This window comes from Ovis canadensis, chromosome 11, assembly GCF_042477335.2.
Source record: "Ovis canadensis isolate MfBH-ARS-UI-01 breed Bighorn chromosome 11, ARS-UI_OviCan_v2, whole genome shotgun sequence".
NCBI lineage: Eukaryota > Metazoa > Chordata > Mammalia > Artiodactyla > Bovidae > Ovis > Ovis canadensis.
This window is the reverse complement of record NC_091255.1, coordinates 16,812,522-16,836,197: the sequence shown is the minus strand read 5'-3', so window position 1 is coordinate 16,836,197 and position 23,676 is coordinate 16,812,522. Positions and strand designations below refer to the sequence as shown.

The 23,676-nt window shown below is 56.3% G+C and overlaps 1 protein-coding gene across 18 annotated transcripts in view; it reads right to left on the bottom strand.

Annotated features, from left to right (window-relative positions):
• Positions 1–23,676, bottom strand: part of MSI2 (musashi RNA binding protein 2) — a 403,146-nt gene that overhangs the window by 17,699 nt on the left and 361,771 nt on the right. For 15 of the 18 annotated variants that reach the window (XM_069602544.1, XM_069602545.1, XM_069602547.1 and 12 more), the window contains one exon: positions 8,539–8,601. In XM_069602544.1, coding sequence (XP_069458645.1) covers positions 8,539–8,601 — 63 coding nt within the window. Of the gene's footprint in view, positions 1–5,023; positions 5,074–8,538; positions 8,602–23,676 lie in introns of all 18 variants that reach the window. The other 3 variants (XR_011259687.1, XM_069602551.1, XM_069602554.1) reach the window with 1 other exon arrangement.

Below are 23,676 nucleotides of genomic sequence, written 5' to 3'. Positions count from 1 at the left end.
TGAACAGAAACTTGTTGGCAGAAACCAAGGAGAATCTCTGCAGGGTCTGCCTTGCTCTCCTCCCCTTCCTCCAGGTCACAAAGCACAGCCGCAGGGGCCAGGCGTCAGGCTGGGCTCCGTGGGGCCGCTGCCAGGTTGATCTCCCTCTGTTGATTCTGTCCTTAGTGAGCTCCACTGCCATAAAGAATATGAACTCCTCTCTCCCACCAACATGACTATAGCAATCTGGCTTTCAAGGTCTTCCTCTCCCAGACTCTAGCCTGAATCTACCTATACCCCTACTTCCCATTAGGCAGCCTCCCACTGTCCCCCGGTCAGCCTGATGTTCAGCTTGGAGTCAGTCAGCTAATGCTAAGAGTGAAAGGCCCACAGCATCTCTTACTGGGCTCTGCATATGAACATTTATGGAGGGTTTAAATTTCATGGTTTGTCACTTGCCCTTTCGCTTTCTGTCTCGTCTCTCTAATCCACCCTGCTCTCAGGCTTGTCTAACATAGAAATCTGATGTCACTTCTTGGTTTCAGGGCTTGCTGAGGCTCCCAGTTACCCAGGTGAATCTGGGCTCGTTAGCACTTTCCAGCCAGAGCCAAGGGTTTGCAGGACTTCAGAAACACTCTGCTGTTCTGGTGGTGATGCATTAGCTGCTTTCCCCAGGCACCCTGGGGAGCTCCTATTTGTCCTTTAAAAGTAGGGACAGTCACTGCCCTGTAAAACGTTCCTTGCCTTCCCCTCAAAGCTAATCACTCCCTCCTCTGTGCACCTTCTTTTCTGGGCTTAAGCGTCGTATTACAAGCACACGTTAGTCTCCGGGCTAGGCTGGAAGAGTCTCTAGGACAGAGGCTGCGCTCTGTATTCATCTAGCAGCTTCCAGGGCTGCGAAGGGCACCCACTGCTTGTCTCTCCAGCATCATTCTCGTGTGCCCCCTTTTGTCAGCACCCGGATTTCCCTGTGGAAATCCATCCATCTCATGCTGTGTCAGAGCTCTTCAGAGGGTCGGATCCCACCCTCAATGACCGGTTCATGTAACCCAGGTCTTAGCCAAACAGCACAAAGTTCTACTTTTGCTAGAAATCGGGACCATTTGACTCCTTCTTCTTCTAGACCGGGAGGGTACAATGAAGCAGGTAACTGTGGCTACCACGTTGCTATCATAGGAAACCAACAAAAAGACAATATCGAAAGGAGAGGGAGGGCAAAACTAAGACAACTGCAGAGAAAGTGCCTTGAACAGTCCACACAGGACGCTCACTCTTCCATGGAGCTTCCAGGATGTCGGCCAATAAATCCTCTATAATATTTAGCTGCTCTGAGCTGGGTTTTCTGAGACAGCTCAAAGCACCTTGAATCAAGGCCCAGGATGATGTCTGTCACGTATAATAATAACTACTGCTGTTAAACACTTAATAAATATCTGCCGATTTAAATCCACGGCAGATGTGCCCGGGGTCTGGTTCTGAAATCTACATCTGAAAGGTTGGCCCATGAGCTCCTGACATGGAGCTGGCAGCCGAGGCTGTGGGGCTTTCCCAGGACATTCCTGCAGGAACAGGGTGTTCAGGCGGCAGATGAGTCCTTCATAAACAAGCACGGTTCCTCCACAGGGCTGCTTAAAGGAGGCCAAAGACCTGGGTTCAAGTTCAGGGTTCTCTACCCTTGACCAAAGCCTCGCTAACCAGGTAACCAGCTGTGTGACCTTGGATAAGTCACGGAACCATTCTGTAGCCCAGCTTTCTCATAAAAGCAAACATGTAAAACTGAGCCAGAATCTTCCGCTTTCCTGCCCACATGTCAGGGTGGCTGTGGTACAGACATGTGCTCTAAGCTCTGCAGGAGCACCGAGAACCATGCTGCACCCAGGCAGGTGCTCCATAGATTCTTCTCACCAGCACATGGGTTCACCAACTTTTGGGGCTCCCCAGACCCTGCAGCGCCTCCATCGCCCAGCCCAGAGTACCAGGAAGGGGCTCCTACACCGCCGTCCATGGGGCTCTACGTGCTGTTACAGAGTGCTCAGGGGCATCATTCTTCCCACCCCTCCTCCCGAGCCAGCATGGGAGGGTGTCAACCAGCTCAGGGGGGCAGGCACGGGTGTGTCACCCACTGAAAATAATTCCGCTAATTTAAAAGACCATTAATATGCTCCCACTCCATTCACTTTGGGATTAACTTATACTTAGATCTGGGCTTCGAGGCTAGTCACTAATTGTGCCAGAGCTGATTTATCAAGTGCATGGTATTTCTATTACAAAATTATTGATTAGAGCTGATGTATTTTATCCTCAACAGAGTTGGTCCGAAAGCCCTTGGAAAATGAATGAAGCTGAGGTTAGAGGCGGGCAGCTCTGCACATTATTATAAATTCACTGGGGTTACTGAAATCCAATGCTGGACTCTTTATGGGCAGAGTCCTGGCTCTCCCAGAAATGGAGACTGTTAATGACAAACTGAGAAACGAGGGCCTGGTGCCCAGAGCACAAGGCTGTGACTGGGAGACGTCTGTTCAGGGAAGGTCTTGCGAGTAAGCCTGGCTGGCTGCAGCAGTTGGTCCTAATGGGTCCCAGATTCTCTCCCCCTTTCTTAGGTGCTGGCTCTGTTCCAGGGATTGGGTGGCCCCATGACCCTCGCCACAGATGGGCCATCTTGAGGTCACAACCCCCAGAGGATGCTTGCTGCTAGCACAAGGCAGGCTGGGCAGGAAAGGAGAGATGCCTGCACTGCAAACCCGCCCACCCACCCCCTTCCTGGACATGGGATCCTGCTGACGGAGGCCCAGGAAAGCCATCTTCAAAAATAAAGGTCCATTTTCCCTTTTAAAAAGGAGCTGCCAGTGCCAGAAACAATGCATCATGGGAAATAAGGGCTTTCCGGGGGAGGGATCTAGATGCTCAGACCACTGAAGGCAAGAAGTGTCCCCTGCCCAGACCACTGAAGGCAAGAAGTGTCTCGCGCCTTTACCTGCCCTGGTGCCTGCATAACGCAAACCTTCAAAACAGGCTTGTGGAGACCAAGACTAGGGAACTGAGGCTCATGCCACATCTGGTGCACACGAAACCCGGATCCCGCCAGCAGCTGGAGGCGTGTGAGAACACCCCCGGCCCCTAACGCATAGGAGGCCACTGAGACGTGAAAGAATATCCCCAGATAAAATCAGGGCAGGCCTGGGACCTACTCTCCTCCCCAAAGAGTTCGTTTCACGGTTCAAGGTCAACTATTTATTCTGTCCCCAGGACCTGCATGTTACTCTCGCTCACTTGACCTCCTAGAACGCACACTCAGGATGTCCAGCTGCAGGGCAGCAGAGCCATTTTCCCAGCAGAGCCAGACCCAGGCTTTAGGTGGGGGTGGAGGGTTGGGGGGAGACTTCTCTGCTCTCCCCTCCTTCCGTCCCCACCCGCTTCTCCTGCTCCCCATTCTGGGTCAATCTGCAGCGTCGGCAGCCCCGAAGCCTGCCAGCTCCAGCCATTCCCCTCTGCCCTGGCCCATCTCTACCCCCGTGAAGCCTGGACCGGAAGGCTGGTGTCTCCCAGACCTCCCTTCCCGGGTCTCAGGGCCCCTGGGGCCCTCAATCTGGGCTACCTGCCTGCTCTCACATTCAGCGCTGGTCCACCCCCCGCCCCGGGGCCACGCTCCACAGGCTACCGTTTTGCATTGCCACTTCACACTTTTGGGGGGACTTCCTGGGCTCTGTGGACTTTGGGGCTCTGTCTCCCCTGATAATAGGTGACTTGCACCCCAAAGGTTCAGATCCCACCTCCGTGTCCTGCGGTGTTGTGTCAGAGCCACTGATCAGCCTGGCTTTAGGAGCGGGTCCTGGGCGGCAGCTACTGCTTCCATCAACTTACAAAGGTTAGGGTCATCTCCCAAAGCTCCAAGAGACCTCTGCCCTGCATTATGACTCATCGCCACAAATGGAGGGGACACATTGTGCCTGGAGCTGGCTGACTGCACACGCTGAGCCCAGGGCAGAGGCTGCAGGACTGGGAAGTCTTCCCGGGGAGATGGAGGCAAACCATGGCCTCCTCTTTGGATGTTACTGGTTCCCTCCCTCCCCTCCTCATGAAGCTGTGCCAATAACCTCCATACCAGAAATGTCACCTCTCTCACCCCACCTGCCCTGCCCCCCTTCCCCCTTTACCTTCACCAAGCAGAAGGACAAATGCCAACCTTCACCAGGACCAAACGTGCCCCCTCATCTGCAGACCGAGGATCTCAAGGTCCGATTCCCTTTCCATACCATATTTCATTTCCCCTCTGACCATGCAGACAGGGCTGCCACATGAACCTGTATCCTTGAAGGTGAGCTGGAAAAGGACTCTAATAAGAGTAGTGGGCTTGGAGAAGCCCGGCTGTTAGACCTTTCGAAGTGAGGAAAGACCTGATCTATTCAAGAACCATGAAGAAGACAAGAACGAGGAAAAACTGTAAAACTCCTTGCAACCCGGATTCTATCCTCATTCGCTACAGTAGGACACTATCGAGAGAGATCTCGGTTGGGAAGGTTACAGCTGAGGGTGGTGACCCAGTTCCAGACTGGGGGAGTGGGGAGTGTGAGGGGAGGTGGTGGTGGCAGATGGCGAGAGCATGGATCCAAGCCCTTCGGCAACATTGAAAATATGGAGCCCCTTCTCTCCCTGGCCCCCACGCTATCTATCCTGCAGACAGTCGTGCTGCGCCGAGCCGTCCGAGGCCTGTAATATCAACTCAACAATGCATGTTCTACAGCTACGGCTACGGCTACCAAGGACATCTACTACAGTGCATGCATTCCGTTCATCCCACAGAAACATACAGTCTAAGAACAGGCAGGGGGTGTGAAATGTTTTACTGGACAACAGGTGTTTTGGAGTCGTAACTAATAAAAAAAAAAGTCGAAAACAAAAGTGTACAAAAAAAGACATTTCTCGAGAGTTGGATATGAGTTTGTTTCTTGAACTGTTTCATCTGAACAAGCAAAAACATGCAAACCAGCTGGTACTAACAGGAAGCTGGACACTGAGAGAGGATTAATAGGTGTGGACAAACCTTCCCGCTGAGCGTGCTCAGAAGAGTGTTTGAGAGGAGGTGTGCAGATCCTAGTGTAAGAGAGGCGGGAAAGTATGCCTCAGAGACACTCTCACCGCAGCCCCAACCAAGCAAGAGAAAAGACAACAGAAACGTGACTCTCACACCCACCACCACCATCAGGAGCTCATGTCACTAGACGGGAACAAGGCTGGCAAGTGTAAAGCGCAGGAAGGGGGCCTGGCTGGTTGCGGGGGCGGGGGATGGGCTGGGGCCGGGCCGGGGCTGGGGGGGCCGGAAGCTCTGAGACTGATACACAGACCCACCCGAGATGCCACCCAGAAATCAAGTGGTCTGGAAATCTGAACCGTTTCCTTCACCTGTCAGTGGGGTCCTTTGCCAAATTGGATTTAGGGTGTTTTTTGGGGGGGCATGATGGGGCCACTGGAACTGAATGGATACGATCAAAATGAAGTCCCAACTGAGCACAAGAAAAGATGACGTGTCAAATTCCGGGTGAAGGTAACAGAAAAGCGACACTGATAGTGAAGTCATCTAGGAGTCGCCGGGCCCTCCCCAGGGGCCGCCGGGCCGCCCGCCCCAGGGCCGGGGCGCAGGGCTCCCGATGGGTGCAGGCTGCGAGCTGAGCGAATCCCAAGCTGCGCCCCACCCGCGGCTCTCGCAGGCGCTTCCGCTCCGGAGGCCCCCTGCACGGCATCACCAGGAAGGGGAGAACCACACAAAACGGTGGGGCTAGACAAAAGCGAAAGTGAAAAGAGGGCCTTCCACAGCCGGCCTGCCCCTCACAGCCAAGCCTGGGCGCCCCTGGGGCGCAGAGACCCCATGCCCCGCTCCTGGGAGCTCCCAGCCGGGTGCCGCGTGGGACCCCGCTCGGGGCAGCACTGCGCAGACTCCCTGAGCCCGCCCTTCCCTGCCAGTGAACTTGTGATGCCCTCCAACAGGCGCTTGCTCGGGTTGGGGGTGCGGGCCGAAGGAACATCCTGCTCGCCTGGGGAGGAGCTGGGATGAGTGCAGCAGGGCTGCGGGAGCACAGGAAGGGAGAAGCCGGCGGTCAGCCCTCCGGGAGCGCCCGCTGGCCCCGGGCGATGCACACAGTCTGTGCAGCCCTCACACGTATGTCCAAACGCCAGGGGCCACGGTGAGGGGTCAACAATGGGCCATCCTGCCAGACCTGGCGTCCAGACCATTTTCCAGAGGGAAAGGGCAGGGGCGGGGGGCGAGGAGAGTCTTTACAGGTCAGACTTGCACTAGGTGGAGAGACAGGCAGGGATCTTCCTTCCCCAGCTTTGCAACCCTGCTCCAGGTACAAAGGGCTTTAGTGGGAGGGGGGCCGGGCTACCCTGTCCAGACGTGGGCACGTGTCTTCCAGCCCAGTAAGAGCTCTGACTTTGGCGGACACAGCCTGGTCATCGCCCTCGGGCACACCCAGGGGGCACTGATGGGTGTCTTGTAGCTTCCTGACCAAGCCTGCAGCTGGGGTCGGGCACCTCTGAGTTGAGCGCTTGCTCCTTGCACTAACTAACCCAGGCTGGTGTGGGCGGGGGGTCTGGGAGCACACTCCTGAATAGAATTCACTAACAGTGCGGTGAGGGTTTGCTCCTGGCACTAACTAACCCAGATTGGTGTGGGCGGGGGTCTGGGAGCACACTCCTGAATAGAATTCACTAACAGTGTGGTGATGAGCATGGCTGACCTAGAATGGCCTGTGGGAGACGTGGCTCTCTATGGAAATGGCTACAAATAAAACAGCACTGATCCTGAAATAAAAAATTTAAAAAAAAAGGTGTGGTTGGAGATGGCGCTGACCTTCGGGGTTAGGAGTTAGTGGGGACAGGGTGGGACTCCCACCTGGCTCTGGGGGTCTGTGAGAGGGTGGGGGTGGCAGAGGGGGGCAGAGGCCATGGGGAAACCACGTTCAGACTCACAGAGAACCCCATGCTGCCCTTTAAACTTGCCATGAAGTCAAGGAGAATGGGGGCAGGGAGAGAGGCAGGGTTAATTTTGGGTTAAAGTTTCGTTTCATAATCCAAGTCACAATAAGAAAGAAACTGAGCGGAGGGAACGCCAACCAACAGCACTCAGAAATCTCGAGTTTCCTTTTGTTGCCCCTCCTCCTGGGCACAGGCAGGGCAGAGGCTCGTTTATAATGGCACCAAAAAGTGCTCAAGAAAAAGCCAAATGGAACCGGGAGCCAGGAGGCAGCTGGGCAACCCGCTCCCAGGGCAGGGGACCAAGGGACCCTAGCCCACGGGCCAGGGGCCTCTGGAGGCTGGCTGGGCAGCAGGAGGCCAATGAAAGGTGCCCAGCGCCCCGGCCCAACTCTCTGGCTAACTGGCCCTCAGCAGCCCCGAGAATCCCCTGGCCCTTCCAAACAACCCCCAGTGGGCGGCTCAGGGGAGGGGATCCTTTGTAGCTCGAGGCAGTGCCAGTTTGCATGGAACGGATTTTTGACTGACGTTTCCAAAGGGCCTCACTGTGCCAGTCTCTTACCAGCGAGGGTCTGGGTCTTTGCGGCCTTCGCCCTCTAGGCTTTTAATGCCCCGTGGTACCTTCACCAGCATCTCCCTCCGCCCCATCCTCCTCCGAGCCCTGTTACGTAAAACTGAACTCCCTTGGGATCTCCAGCACCCTGGCCACAGGGTGTGAGAACAGAGTACGAACTGTGGCTCCTGGATCTAGGAGGTGCGGGGTCCTCTGGGGGGCTGGGGGAGCGGTGCTGGGGGAGGCCTGGAGACCTCGTGGGGCCCAGCGCACAGCAGAAGCCCTGCCTGCTCAGGAAGGCAGAGGGTCTGGGGGAGCGTGGAGACAGCCCGGCTCTGGCCTGAGCCCACAGGGCCCCCGGGGAGAGGTTCCCGCCTCACCCTGGGGTTTCCAGACCCTGGCAAAGGTGGGATTTGGAGACCCAGTGACTTGGGCAGCCTTGTGGGAGGAGAAGCCCCAGTTCCCTTGCAGCTGGAGTGCCAGGAGTTCTGGGTCTGTGCTAAGAAGCGAGCCTGGGGTGGTAGGGAGCTTTGGGCAGAGCCGTTTCGCTCTCCGGGGTCAGGCTCGGCCCACGTTTGACCCTCAGGGACTCAGGCGGAGGGGTGGGGGTCTAGCTGGGTCGGCAAGCCCACCTGTGGAGTGCAGCAGGGGTTGAGGGGGCAGGAACACATGGATGGGCTTGGAGCCTCCCTTCACAACCTAGAGCTTCTCTGGCTGGGTCAGAGACACGAGGCGGGGGGGCCCTGTGAACCAGCAAAAGCCAGGGAGGGAGATGCCCACGGGCGCCCTGAGGCCGGCTGTGCGGCGAGGCGGGCGTCCGAAGTCCACAAGAAGCACACCTCTCCGTTCTGCGTGACGGAGTCCTCGCGGCCCTGCGGCCTGCAGGCCCGCCACTGCCCCCCCGTGGGGCTCCCCCCGCCCCCTGGGCCGTGGTGAGAGTGGGGGACAGACGCAGCCACACAGATTCAACCGGGCCGTCACGGTCCCTGCACACGGGGCATGCCTGGGAGCCGCCGGGCCGCACGCCTCCCTACCTGAGCCGCGCGCCGCCGCCACCGCCGCCGCCGCCACCGGTCCGTAAGCCGCTGCTGGGAAGCCTGGTGGAGAGAGGGGAGCTGGGGTGAAGGGGGGCCCGCCAGGGTCCCCCAAAGACGCGTCCCACGGTCAGGCCCTGCCCGCACAGAGAGGACGGGTGGGGGAGGGGCCTTCAGGAGGGACATGGATCAGCGGCTCTCAGGCTTCTGGAAGGCCCAGCATCCCTACCTGGGATCCCACACCTGCGAATCAGGTGTGTCTGATTCCCTCCCGTCTGTCACCCCAGAAGCTGCCTCTAGAAGGCACACCAGAATCCTCGGGAGAAGGTTAGGAGGAACGTCTCTCGGGCAGGGTGAGCTCTCTGCTGTCCCTACACTGGTACCCTGGTGATCCCCCGGGGCTTGTCCAGAGCTGAGGGCAGGGGCGGAGCACAGCAGGGCTGGGTCACAGGCGGGGGTCACCCCTGAGCCGCAGGCGGGAGGCCCTGGGTGTGGCCTCTGGGCCCACAGGCACCTTGGCCAGGAGATGGCTCAAGTCTAGCTCGCCCCACTATCTTAACTGCAGACCTCTGTGTCAGCAAGGTCACAGGCCCAGGGCAAAGCATCCCGGGTGCCCAGCTGGGGGCGGAAGTGTGGGGTGGCAGGGACCCACGGGCGGTGAACCCTGTGGCTCCCAAGGTGCATTATAGGGTTTAGATCAGGCTCTTCTGTCTGAGCGCCACCGACTGGATCAAGTCAGCACTGAGGGTCTCCTGGCGGTCTCACCAAGCCCTTGTGCTTCATCTGACAACGCTCCAGGCTGCAAGGCTGTGCCAGCAAGGGGACTAAATGCCAGGACAGGGCGACCCAGTGTGGCCGCAGAGGGTCCCGCTGAAGGAAGAGGAGGAAAAGTCCCTCCCCGGGGCTTCTCTTGCCCATGAGCGCGTGTACACACAGCCAAGCCTGGACAGACACCGCCCCCCAACCCCAGGCATCGAACAGCCTGCCTCCAGGCAGACACTTGCAGGCCTGATCCCAAGGCTGATTTCTCGTGACTTGTTTTAAATGATGTGCTAGAAGCCAGCAGCAAACAGCCCAACAGAGGAGCCCAGCGTTGGCCATTGAGCCTTCCAGATAAAGAACTGCCAACAGGATGAGGGGGTGGGGAGGGGCATGCACCGTGGAGGGCAGAGGGGGGTGGCAGGGGAGGAGAGAAAGGAGAGAGCCGTCCCCCAAACACAGCGAACTAGAAGCCCACTAAATGCTAAGACTATCGCCCTAGCTACACGGAACTACTGGGGAGGAGAGAAGTTCAAAGGGGAAGGAGCTATTCTAGAAACGTCAGGCTAAGCTACTGCAAATGCCAATGAAAAGAGACATACTTGCATTTAAATATGGTAATAGGGCTGTTGAAGGGGGAAAAAGAAAGATCCAGGTGAAATAAAAGTACACGGCAATGACCCCTGCCAAGACCAAGGAAGGGACTCCCCACCAAGTCCACTCCCCATCTCTTCCGGGCAGGATCTAGATTTCTGGAGATGTGGGTGCTGGCGGAAAGTGCTGAAGGAAAATAAGCAAGAAGTCAAGTTATTTCTCCCCATCCGTCCGAACTCGACACCGGGCTCCCCTGCAGGCTGGGAGAGGGCTCACGGGACCCTGGGGTAGAAGGAAGTGGGCAGGCACAGAGGAAGGTCCTTAGGCTTTTGCATGCTCTCACCTCCCGCTCGGAACAGGTTTCTGTGGAAGCGTGAAAAGAAAGGTGGCGGGGAGCAGCGGAGAGGGGACAGACCTGGGGGAGGGGAGTTGAGTCAATAAGACTTCAACAAAAGGTCTATTTTCTGAAGTCGAGAACATTTTGGACAGAAAGTCTGAGAGAAAGAGGGAGAAAAAAAAAAAAAAACCTTATCCAAGAAAGGAAATCCATTATCCTTAATCTCAGATAAAGGCTCCTGCTGGAGACTGCGCAGCAGACACTGCTGAGGGCTGGAATTTAATCTCAAGCATCAAAGTCGGCTGAGCGGAGTGACAGGTGTGTGTGTGGGGGGTGCAGGGTAGGAGAGCCACCTGGTGCGCCCCGAACAGCTAGGCACCCTCAGAGCACAGGGCCACAGCCCCGGACCCGGCCCGGCCTCCTTGGGAAGCCCCAGAGAGGAGGCTGCTGTCCCAGCACCCTGCACAGGGCTGGCTTCTGGGCCCGCTTCTCCTGCTCCCTGCTACCACTCCTGTCCTGTTAGGCTGCCCAGCTTCACTGATCACCCCAAACATGCTGAGAACAGCTAAGCCCCTTATGCCATTTCCAAGGCCAATGGGCTCTCCGTGGTGGTGGGGTTTGCAGGGGATGTGCGAGCACAGATCCAGGAAAGAGGTGTGTGCGTGTGTGTATCCCCAGGAAAGAGGTGTGTGCGTGTGTGTATCCCCAGGAAAGAGGTGTGTGCGTGTGTGTATCCCCAGGAAAGAGGTGTGTGTGTGTGTGTATCCCCAGGAAAGAGGTGTGTCTGTGTCCAGGAAAGACGTGTGTGTGTGTGTGTGTGTGTGTGTGTGTATCCCCAGGAAAGAGGTATATGTGTGTGTGTGTATCCCCAGGAAAGAGGTGTGTGTGTGTATCCCCAAGAGGTGTGTGTGTGTGTGCATCCCCAGGAAAGAGGTGTGTGTGTGTGTATCCCCAGGAAAGAGGTGTGTGTGTGTGTATCCCCAAGAGGTGTGTGTGTGTGTGTGGGTATCCCCAGGAAAGAGGTGTGTGTGTGTGGGTATCCCCAGGAAAGAGGTGTGTGTGTGTCGGGAGCTCTGGGGCTGCTCCATCCAGGGGCCCTCTCGGGCCTAAGCTGCCCTGAGGCAGTGCAGCCTGCCTCCAGGATGGCAGGAGGGATCCCAGGACCAGAAGCTCCCAGGGCTGGACCTGCAGGAGCTGGAAGAACAGGATGGGGGAGCCTTGCCGATTCTCTCCATCATCTTGTCCTCAGCATCTCTCCCCAGACCCCCAGGAGTCAACGGACACTGGCGGCAGGCTCCCTCCTGGAGAAACTTCTCATTTTATTTTTGAGGGGTGGGGGTTCAGGCTGCCCTGGCAGTGGGTGTTCAGGGCAAGACTGCAGGGAATGAGGCAGGTCTGGTGGAGCTCGGGACTCCTCGTGATGGCTGAGGGCCAGGCAAGCGTGGCAGAGCCCCTGGTCCAGGAGTGCCCGTGGGCACCCTGGCACCCCACTACCCCGATGACCATCCCCCCTCAGCGGCCAGGAATGCGAAGAGGGGCTCCCTCCCCAACACAGCCTGTGTGGCCAATGCAGGAAGGGGGGCAACCCAGTCTCATCCCTGAGAGGCAGGTTAGCCTGACAGCTAAGTGCACAGACAAGGAACCCGTCCGGGTTCAGATCCTGGCCCAGGCACCTGCTAGCTGTGATTCCTGGCAGACCGTCTCCTAACCTTTTTCTGTACCTTGGTTTCTCCATTTGTAAAAGAGATTGACGCTATTAACTGGAGATTAATAGATGCAAAGTGCTTAGAGGACTGCCTGCCAGGAAGAAAGCTTCAGTGAGTGTCAGCTGTCCTCTGATGAGGCTTCCAGGTCTCTGTCCAGCCATCAGCCCTGCCTTCAAGACACGGCTCTGCTCCAGGCAGGGCTATTCCACGTCCATGCTGGGCCATAGGGTCAGCAGGTCGTTAGCACATGGGAGGCCTGAATCCCTGTTGATAACACTAGGCTGGAATCTTTCATGACGTCCCAACTTCATGCTGTCATTTTAGTGGAACGAAATTTCCATGCCTCAGAATTAGAACATGCGTTCCACTCAGCTCTAACAATGGGCCAAGCTGGCTGGCTCGACGCTGGTGGCCTAATACCTCCCATTTTGCAGTGGTAAATTAGGCACAAACGGGAAAAATGTCTTGCTGATGAAATCTCAGGACTTGAGAGCTCCAAGTTGCCTACCTGGCAACTTAGGTGTTAGGAAGGTAGTGTGTTCCTGCTGTTCTAGAATGTTGCATTTAAAAAGAAGATGCTTGGGTGTGGAAGAATGAAGCACCAATGGTGGAACTCCAGGCACGGGCGGGTGCCACACCTCCTGGGAGCTGTCATTCAGACCCAGAGCCCAATCTCACCAGTTTGCAGTTCCTCCGCCCCACCAGTGGGATAACAGGAATCCCTAGGGTTGGCATCAAACCCAATGTCCCACTTCTCTGCGCCAGAGTAACCAGTTCCTCTCTCCTGCAAGGAGGTCAGGCCGGATGACCTCTAAAGTCCCTCCACCTCTGAGCCTCCCTGAGCCTTTAAGAGGGTGACAAACCCACGTCCCTCTGTCACTGGAAAGGGGGCTCTCGGGTTGGCCCTATCACACTTCTGGTGTCAGCAACCCATCTAAGGGAAAGCTGCTGCCATCCCATCAACATAGAATGAGATGCTTTTTCTGGACTTGCTGGAGCTGTGAGGTTTTATTGAAAAATAGGAGTCGATGGCACTTTTGGTTTTTTTTTTGAGAATTGTATGACCCCACACCTACTTTTATTCTGTGGCGCTTACCCGCTTCTGCCTTACCTAAGCACAGTTATTTTTACGTGCACATCTGATTTCTCTTGCTGGGTGGCAAATTCTTTTGGTTGTGGGGGGCAGGGACTGACTCATGTGTCCCACTTAGGGCCCAGCCTGGAGTCTGCCCTACAGACGACTCTAGTGGAGCACCAGCTGATGATGGTCAGACGCCCAGAGGCAGGGAAGGAGCACCAGGGCTGGGAGACACTGCTTTGGGTAAATTGAGCTGATAGGCAACGCTGCCTGCAGGTTCAGCTGCCCCTCCGCCCCTGTGACCCTGCACCCAAGGGCCACAAACTCAGATGCCCACAGGAGCGGGCTGGGAGCACGGTGAGCCAGTGAAGGGGTCTGTCTGGTGGACCCATCCTCACGCTGCCCCCTCATGGGACTACTTCGGGAGCCTCCACAGATGCTGAGGTCTGGGTCCTAGCCTAACGGTTCTGATTTATCTGGTTTAGGGTGCAGTCCAGACAGGGAGACCCTTAGACACTTCCTGGGTGATCCCCTGGGTGCAGCCAAGGGGGAGAACCTTTCGTTCAAAGGCTTTCAAAATTTTTAAAAGGTCAGATCTCAACTCACATCCGCATAGTCTGTCTCCCCGCTGCCCTGGTGGAAGGGAAGGCCCTCCTGAGACTATGATGGGCTCTAACCCTCCTGACCATCTCCTGTGAGAGCCTCAGCAGGGTCTCCGTGCAGAGCAGCGGGTCTCTATCCTGGCTGAGGGAGCCTGAGCACACAAGAACCAGGAGGGGCTCTGTCCTGATCTTTGTAAGTCCTTTCAGGTCATTCTGATGCACTGTGGGGGCAGAGAATCCCTGACTGAGAGGGAGCTTGGGGTGTCCTTGGCTTTCAGTCAACACTGAAGGGCCCCACTGCCCTTCCATTGTGGTCATGGACCTGTTCCTTTGCATCCTCTCCCTTTCCTGGTTTGAGAAGATACTCTCTTGGCTTGGTTCCCACTTATTTCTGTGATCTTGGATGGGGGATTCTGAGGTTCCTTATGGCTCCGACAGGCTGTGGTTGTGACGGGCATCTTTGTAAACGTCTCTCTTCTAATGTCCTTCCATCCCGAATGGTCCGTTAGGAAGGACAATTTTCCTGCACTGTGCTTGCTCTGAGCACTCCCTGCCCCCTCCCCAGCATGTCCTGTGTCTCCAGGAGGCACTCAGAGCTGCCCAGGGCCCCTCTTCCTCTCACGTTGGGGCCCCACCCCCAGAGAGCCTGACCATCTGTCTGGGCGCAGTGTGGACAACAGAAACTTCTAGCGCTTCCCCAAATGTGGCTGCATCAGACAACATGGCTTTAGGCACCGCTTGCTGGAGTCCTGGGGCTCTTCTGGGGAAGCAGAAAGCTCTACCTGGGGACCCTGGCCCTGCATCCTTCTCCAGGGGCCTTTCTGCCTCCTGACAGAGAGCTGGGCCCCAACAACCCTTTCTCAGCTGGAACTTGTGCAGGGGCCGCGGTGACGGACCTCTGTAACTCCAACCCTGCTCTCAACTCCTTATCCACCCAATAAACCTTCACTGAGCACCTACCTGCGTACCTATGTATCACTGAGTACCTTCACTGAGTACCTACCACTGAGTACTTATTTATCGCTGAGTACCTTCACTGAGTACCTATCTGTCACTGAGTACCTACACACCAGGCACTGTTCTAAGCACTAAGGTCACAGCAGTGAACTAAACATACGTGTGTTCCACTCTCATAGAGCTTCTAGTCACTAGCCCCTGACAGGGAAGGGGGCTCCAGCTGTGGACCAGGCTGCCCACAAACCCACTCCCCGGGAACAGAGAGAAAACTGTCCACCAGGGTCTTGGGCGCAAGGGGAGCTGTGCCCACTCTGCCAGGGAGAAGCAGGGATCGGCCCTGGACCCACCAGCTTGGAGCCAGGCCCTTGACTGCTCTATGGTCTTCTCACCGCTGAGCTCAAGACTTGGGTGTGGCTACGTCAAATCCTGCTTGGAAAGGGGGGCAGCGATCAGAAGTCTCAGTGTAGCAAGACGGTGGAGTGTGGGAGGTGGCCACCCCAACTTTTTCTCCAGGATCCAAGACACAAAAGGAAAGGGAACGGAGGTATTCCTCTGGTCGTGACCTTGACCCAGCCTGCAAAGGTCTCACCATTTCAATTCAGTTAAAAAAAACCCATCCAGCTAGGCTCTGGCACATGGTACCAAGACACAGATCCTTCAAAATTTTTTTCAGACAGGACCCACCAAATTGAGGGGTAAATCCTTCTCTTTCTGGGCCCCCAAGAGTTCTAGCTTTGGCCTGACCATCTGGGCCTTGTGGACAAGGTGAGGTTTCTCTGCAGTGCTGACCGCAGGGCCAACATCAGGATGGCTGATACAACAGCTCTGCCCGCACTGGGCCTGGGAGGATACCCTGTTCATCTCTCTCTGGAGCAGGGCCGCAAGGGTGAAAACGACCACCAGGAGTCCACGCCAAAGCCAGCTCTCGCTGCCCCGGGCCAGCAGTCTGCGGTCCCGGAAAACTCAGGGACGCTCACTTGCCACAGGACAAACATCAGCCTGTCTGAGACCAAGACCAAGACTTTCAAAGGGAAGGCGTCTCACCCTTAGTTTCTAAGGAGACATCAGCAAACTGTCTTGAGAGTTTCTCCTTCCCTCCCCCACCCCTCCGCTCACTCCCCATAAAACTGTCATTTCCACTTTTGAGTCACTGTCACAACTGCCACCGACGTGTCAGGACAAGCCACTCGCCTGACCACCGGTGCTTCGAGAGCTCACTGTGCAGATGACTTCTTGCACTTCTCCTCAAAGTTCAGTGGTCCAGTCACAGGTTAAGGAGTCCACATTTTGCATCCTCCGCACTGGGTCTCTCGCTGAGCCATTTAGCTCTGAACGCCTGAACTCCCAGGAGCCTCCTCACTTGCCTGTTTCCCCAGCTGCCCTCTTTATGGACTTTAGCAGGAACTCTGCACAATTACAAATGCCGGTCCCACAGCACCCCAGGACAGCAGACGCTCGAGTCCTGAGAACCCCAAGACTTTCTGCCGAAAGACCCTAGGCTCCACATTGGGCCCACCGTCTGTGAGTAAACCAACAGCTCTGACCTCAAGCTCCCTCCCCTGTAAACGCGGACTCCTTCCCTTCCTGACTCCTGAGATGGGCTGTTTCAGGTGTCGAATTGGTGGCCCACCGGATGGTCAGGGGGTTGTGGGGGAGATCCCAAGGTGGGGGGAGTGGGAGGCATTCTGGGGGCTCCAGGCAGCCACTATTTACCAGCCTGGACAGAAACTGGTACGTCAGCTGGTAAAGAATCTGCCCGCAATTCAGGAGACCCTGATTTCATTCCTGGGTCAGGAAGATCCCCTGGAGAAGGGAAAGGCTACCCACTCTGGTATTCTTGCCTGGAGAATCCCCATGGACAGAGGAGCCCAGCTGGCAACAGGCCATGAAGCCGCAAAGAGCTGGACACGACTGATGGACTAAGCACAGCCCAGCACACAGACAAATCATTGAAACTTTGACCAGCCTGCAGATCCTGCCACCGCATGTCATCCCTGGGTGAAAGGGTCAAGTGCAGGTAGAACCTTCTCTGTGCCTTTGTCTCCTGACCTTTAAAAGCAGATGAGACGATGAGAACGTGATCGCGACCCTGATGATAAGAAAGCCACCTGTCACTGGGGCGCCTTCCATGGCCAAGAAGCTTTCCCGAAGTATTCCGGGGAGCTCTCCCTGCAACACCCTGCCCTCCTGGAAGATGTTCCTCAGTGAAGGACTCAGGTCCGGAGATGTTAAAGGAATCCGTGCACAGTGTGATGAAAAGCGAGGTGGAAAAACCCCATCTCCCAGGCTCACTACTGTGCCATCTGAGACGAGTCATGTAACGCTCCTCTCAGCCTCACTCTGCTCCTCTGCAAGCGCGGTTAACCACCTCCTCGAGGGGCTGCTAAGAAATTCGGTGGAATGGCGGCACCAGTGGCCCGTTATCTGTCACTGGCTGAGCTCTCAGTAAGCGGAATAATAACTTCTATTCCTATTTTTATTATTATTGCCCACGGTGATAACAGTAGCGTAGCCTTCCTATTCTAAAATCCTCTTAATTTAGATGACATTTCACATCCGAAGGGCTTTAATAGATCATATTTATACTTTGCTTGTGAGTGATAAGGATACGTCTCATCTGAAGTACAAGCTCTAATTTGGGTGGGTAATGCGATGGCACGAGGGCTTGCAGGGCCCCAGGGAGGGCCTGGCTGGTCGCAGCCCTGGGCTGGGGACAAGGACCCCGGAGCCCTGCAGCTTGCCCTCATCGGCTGGACTGGCGGTCGTGCTGCCTGGACTTGTCCAGTGCCCCCAGGCTCCTCTAGGAAGGGCTCAGCTGGGGCAGCCTCTGGGGGTTCTCCCTGCTCGTGCCTCTGCCCCCAGCACATGCTGTACCCAGCAGGGTGGTGTCTCTGGCTCGTCACTACCTCCAGCATCTAGGCAGGGCTGCGGTACAGCAGGTGCTAATGACCATGTCCTGAATGAGTGAAAGGATGGATGGGGAGAAGAGGAACCAACAGGAGAGGGGCGGGGGGGAGAAGATGGCGCTTCCTGCCCTGAGCCTTACCTGAACCCTGACATGCTCAGGGCTGGTGCCCCTGGCCCAGACAAAGAAGCATGGACAGGTCCTAAACCTGCTCCACGGAGAGCCACAGGACAGGCCCCACGCCCTTCGCTGCAAAACCGGGGTGCCCCAGGGCCATAAAACACCTCCTCAGGCTCGGAGCCGGGCAGCAGGGCCTCTGCGGGTGTCAGCACCCCCAGTCCTGTCCCCATCTTGGGGACCGCATCTGGGTGACACTCTTCAGCTCACAGGAAGCCAACCCTGGGGCAGCCAGAACCCAGGGCCCACTGGGCCAGCTCAGCGCTACCCACAGATGCCCCGAAAGGGACCAGCCAAAGGGAAGCATGGGGGCAGCCTTTCTGGTCTACAAAGTGTCTGCCCATGAGCTGCTGCGTCTGGGAAGAGGCGGCATCAGGCCTCCAACGCCAAGGTCGGTTGCCTGGCTGTCCTGGCCCAGGTGATGGGATAGCATCTGCCCTCGGAGGCAGGGAGAGAAGACGCGCGATGCTTTTGTGCCCTCACACTTGCTGATCCCTTGATGTGGAATACCCTCCCTTCATCTCCTGCCTGGCAAGCTTCTACTCGTACCTGAAAACCCATCCAGATGGCACTCCTTCCCGACAGCTTTCCAGGCAGTTACTCCTCCTGCGCCCCCACCCAGTCAGACCCCAGAGGGATGCGCCTGGCCACCTGTGCGACACCCCTGCAGACTCTGCCTTCCTCACGGGGCTTACGATCCCGTCCTGACCCCCGAGTGGGTCCTGATGGCACGCTCTAGCACACGCAGAGACCGCCCTCTGCTGTTGCACCCCCAGCTGAAGGCGCAGGAGCACAGGTGGTGGCACCGCTGGTTGCGGTTTCTCGGGGGCAGGGGATCCAAGCGGACCGGACTCAGGGCAAAGTTCTCCAGGCAGGACTCTGCGCTGCCTCTTCAGGCTGGGGGGAGGGGACAGCGCCCCCCCCCCACCCCCCCCCGCCACGGCCACCCTGGCTTGTTCTTGGCTGTCCTGGAGGCACGAGCTGCCCACCCCTCAGGCCTAGCACTGCCGTCTGCCCATGACCTCACTCTCTGTGTAATTTGTTGTTGCCGTTGTTTGGGGTTCTTTTTCAAGCTGCAGTCTTTCATTGGCTTTTGCTGATGGAAATTAAAACTGAAGGGCTTGAAGAAAGGTGATTACGTTCCTGCTGGCGGGCTTACTGGGGGCTCTGTGAGCTTGGTGGTACAGAGCTCCCGAAGCAGAGGGGCGTGAGGACAGCGCTGGGGTAGGCCGGTCTGTGGGGCTCCCGGTGGAGAACGGCATGAAGCCACGCCCACTGCCGCCCCCACGCAGGATTGGCCGGGCCACGCCCCCTTCCCGAAGCTGGAGCCTGTGCCTGGCCTGCGACCCTCTCCGCACACTGAGGAAAGGGATAGGACAGGGGTCAGTAACCCTGTTGGACAGATGGGGAAATCAAGGCCCAAAGGTGGCTGGCCTTTCCCAGAAAGCCAGGGGCAAGAACTTGGTCCACTCACTCCCCTTTGGAGAACACGGTGGTCTGGCCCCAGCACGCCGGATCACGTTTCCCTTCACTTGCGCAGAGGGAGTTTCAAGAGGCGCAGAAACCTGATCAAAAGTGAAACCTGCAATCCCTGTCAATTCAGACTGCTCCAATTGATTTCCACAAACATTTATTAAGCGCCGGTTAGGCACCACGCTCTGCTTTCCTCATTGCTGAAGAGCTTCCGCTTCTAATTCTCCAGCACAGGGGGCCGCGTGGGAGGGTGGCCCACCCGCAGCTCACGCCAGGATCCGGGTGTGCTGCTGAATTCAACTTCCTCATTTTCTTACAAAGCAGCAGCTGCACTGGCCTGACTGACCTGGACTTAATATCCAAATGAGGGGACAAGCCCCTAATCTGCACGGGGCCGGGTGGCATGGGAGTGGGCGGACCACAGGGAGAGCTGGCTTGTGGCTTCGAGCCTGCCTGCAGGTCCCCTCTGTGAAGGAGCAATCCTAGAGATGAGGGTGGGGCTGGAGGGCGGTGCACATTCAAGGCTGGCGGTGGAGCAGATGTGAGCCGGCTGCTGGGCTGGGAGGGTCTTCCCCTTGCAAGGGACCATCTCTAGTCACAGTGCTGAACACGGAGCTGTGGGCCCTGGGACTCATGGACCTGGGAAGCCAACCCCCATTTTGGCATTTCAAGAAGAGGTTCCCCCGCTCCCCCCACCAGTGAGGCCCAGCCATCACTCACTGTCAGGACTCTGATCTGAAGCCAGCCAGGAGCGCCCAGCCAGGCGGTACTGGCAGAGCTGAGGCCCTGGCACCACATGGTCCACCAGAGCTCCCCTTGAGGGCGTTTCTGGGGCCGGGAATGAGGAAGGGACTCGTTACAAACTTCAGTAGGAGGAAAGTCCTCACTTTAAATTGACGTCCAAGTGAGGGGGCATCCCTAGCCACTGGTCCTATGATTCCACCACAGCGGCCCCGCAATCACCTCCCCGAAGTCACAGAGGCTGGGAGGGAGGCTTGCTCCTCTCTCTCCAAGAACTTGAGCAGAGAAAGCAGAATGTTTTCTGGTGGGAGTGCAAGTGCTGGTCTCCTGAGCAGGGGCTGCCTGGTGGGCTGGACGAGAGGTCCCTGGAGTCACTCCCTGAGGCCCGGGGGCCCCATCCAGGCAGGACCCCAGGCCTTTGGCAGGGCAGCTGCCAGCATTTCTGAACCCTTTCCACATCTTGTAAACTGGAAAGAACTGACAGGTTAGGTGGGAGCTGGTTGCGGAAGCAGCCCCTTTCCTATGGCCAAGGCTGCTTCCCCTGGTCATCTGGTTTAAGGGATCTTGTGCTATCTTCCCTCCACTTTCCACATTCAAGCCACAGCCCTCAGCTCAGGATAAGACAGACCCCTAAGCCTCGGTCTTTGCTTCGAGACCAGACAATCTGGCCCGAGCGTCCATCGCGGAGCCTTGGCCAAAGACACACTACAGCAGCTTCTCCCCTACGGGAAACAGCATCAACGTGCGCCGCGGCCCCCGCCCTAAGACCCATACCCTCCGTGTCGAACAGAGTGACCATCTTTCAGAGGGGCCAACAAGCCACCAACCAGTGTCTGAGAACCGTCCGTCACTGGACTAGAATAAGCAAGGCAAAATATGCAGAGAGCAGGCCTGAGCCCCAGATCCGGCCACCACGCAGGCGTCGCTAATCAGCCATAGCCCCCTTTCTGCTGAGCTAGGACCTGGCCTCGTGATTCTTCTCAGGCCAGTGCCCCAGGAAGCCAGTCCTCATCAGCATCTGGGATGAAACCAATGTTCATCGCTGAGGAGTCAGAAGCACCAACTGGCACTTTCAGAACCAGAATCCCAGGGTCTCCCTACCTGGGACCTGTCCCACCTGGCTGTCCCCAGACCATCGCCCTAGGAGGGAGGTGTGAGCATGGAGCCTGGGGTGCTGGCCTGACCCTCCTGGCTGTCCCTGAGTCTGAGGCCTCTTCAGGAGCCAAGACTGTGGCTGAGACTCCTTCTGACGGTTGGGGCCGAAGGAAGCCGTGTTGTCCCCAGGAGAGCGGAAAGACCCCCAGGGGGCCACAGTCAACCTGAGGCCGGGGAGAGGAACAGACCCCAGAGAGGCGGCGGGGCAGTGCAGAAAGAGGGGGCACCCTTGTAAAGCGCCTGCACACGCTCCTCACTGCCCCCTCCAGCCCTGCAAACCACTTCTGACTCGCTTTGGAGATCTGATCACATCGTTCCTCGACTTAAAAGTCACTAAGGACGTTTCGTGTGTTTCAGGGATCACATTTGTGAGCTCCGGAGCCTGACAACACTCACTCGACCCCGCTTCCCTCTCTAACTTTGTCTCTCCCCTACCCCCACTCCAAAATGCCCTTGCAAGCACCCCATACGCTGAACTGCTCTTAATCCCTGGGACCTGCACCGTATCCTCTCCCAGGTTTGTGGCAGAGATTGCTAAGTGTCCCCTAATATCTATTTCACACATCTTCCTTAATACCAGAATCCTGTTTTTAGCAGGTACATAGTTCCCAGGAAGACAGACATTTCTGAGGTTCCTCAGCAGCTAAATCTGCCCATATGACTAAGGCCTGACCAATGGGGTCTAAGCAGAGTGTGACACATGACTTCTAAGAAGTGCTATTAAAGGGAAGAGATGTGTTCTTCTGGGATGAGAATGTAATGGCTGGAGCTTGAGCAGCCTCCTCAGACTATGAGAGGCAGTCTTATGTTGAAGAGAAAAGAACACAAAGACGAGACAAACGCAGATCCCTGATACTGAAGAGAGACATCCAGGTTTCTCCCACATTGGAAAGAAAAAACAGATTCTTATTTTGTCAAGGCCATTATTATACTGTTTTCTTTTTAAAAAAAATACTTGATTCACTGTCTAACAAAGTAATTTCTCTGCCTGGGGGGTAATTCTTTCTTTTCTTTACCCATCTCATTTTATCTCACTTGGTAAGACCCAGTTCTGGGGCCACCCCAGGCAGGACTAGCAGCCTGTCTTTGTCCTCTCATAGCAGAAAAAGCCTCCCTCTCTCTAGCTAAGCACCCAGGATGCCCAGTGGGTTTGATCGCTGGTTCTCTCTGCCTCAGCTGGACCGTGAGCATCCTGAGAAGGGATTTTATTCATGTCTAGATGTTTGGTACCTAATCCAGTGTCTGATGATCAGTAAATGGGGAGGGAAGGATGAGGAAGGGTGAAGCAGGGAGTCCCAGTAACTCTCTTGGGGATTCCCAATCATTCTCTTCACTGATAAGTAGATTCCCCCAGCAGGCAGCTTCATCGGGGGTGACGAGGAAGTGAAAACCATTCTGGAAAGTGACAGAATAAGAACGCTGCTGCTGCTTCTGCTGCTGCTGCTAAGTCGCTTCAGTCGTGTCCGACTCTGTGCGACCCCATAGACAGCAGCCCACCAGGCTCCCCCGTCCCTGGGATTCTCCAGGCAAGAACACCGGAGTGGGTTGCCATTTCCTTCTCCAATGCATGAAAGTGAAAAGTGAAAGTGAAGTTGCTCAGTTGTGTCCGACTAGTATCGACCCCATGGACTACAGCCTACTAGGCTCCTCCATCCATGGGATTTTCCAGGCAAGAGTACTGGAGTGGGTTGCCATTGCCTTCTCTGCAATAAGAATACTGACGCCCACTATTTCTAAACCTTGAGCTGTACAGCAGTTACCAGTTGATAAGGCGTGTTCACATATACACAATATCCTACTTAATTCTAACAGCCCTGGCACTGTTATCATCTCGAGGGCTCAGAAGGCTAGGTCACTTGCTCAAGGTCACATGGCTACTGCGTAGCAAGTGGGACCTGGAAATGAGGTCTTCTAGCTCTGCGTCCAGCAACACAGGTGCCTCCTCGGGCCTGCACCGTACAGGGGAATTTGGAAAGCAAGCCATGTGCAAACCACATGTTGGCTGGTGTGCACAGCACGTGTGCGGGCTCACACACACCTGGCGTCCAGATGTCAGGGGCTTCAGATGTTCAGCGGTGTTATCCCTTGGGGGCAGGGGTGAAGGCGGAGGAAGGAAGGGGTGGCGGGGTGGACCATGCAGCTGCTGCACGCCCATGCTCCGCCGTGACTCAAGGACAGGGCCACCTTGAGCGAGCGTAGGAGACAAGAGGAAGCAGGGAGGCCTGGGGGCAGAGACCGCCAGGGCAAGCGCACCCGCTTTCAGAAACCGCACCAGGCTGTCTGTCACTGGCGCTGGTTATTTAGTGTGTTCGCCTCCCCCAGAGTGCGAACAGGGTGCTGTGAGGCTGAGATACGGCAGCACACAGCACATCCACGGTAAAATTTTATTTTTCTACCTCAGTTGCTTATGGGGGTAAAAATAAAACGTCATTAGGGAGAAGCACAGATGAACTATTTACGGAGATGAAGAAAATTCACAATGGCTCGAACGTCTGTGAGCTAAGTATACCAGCACAAGTTCACCAAAGCAATTCACAGCAGAACAGAACAAGCAGGGGGAAAAAAGCCATACAGATTTGGAAAAATAGCATCTATGAAAAAGTCTACAGGAAAATAAAAGGAAATGAACCAGTGATGACATCAAGCAACTTTAA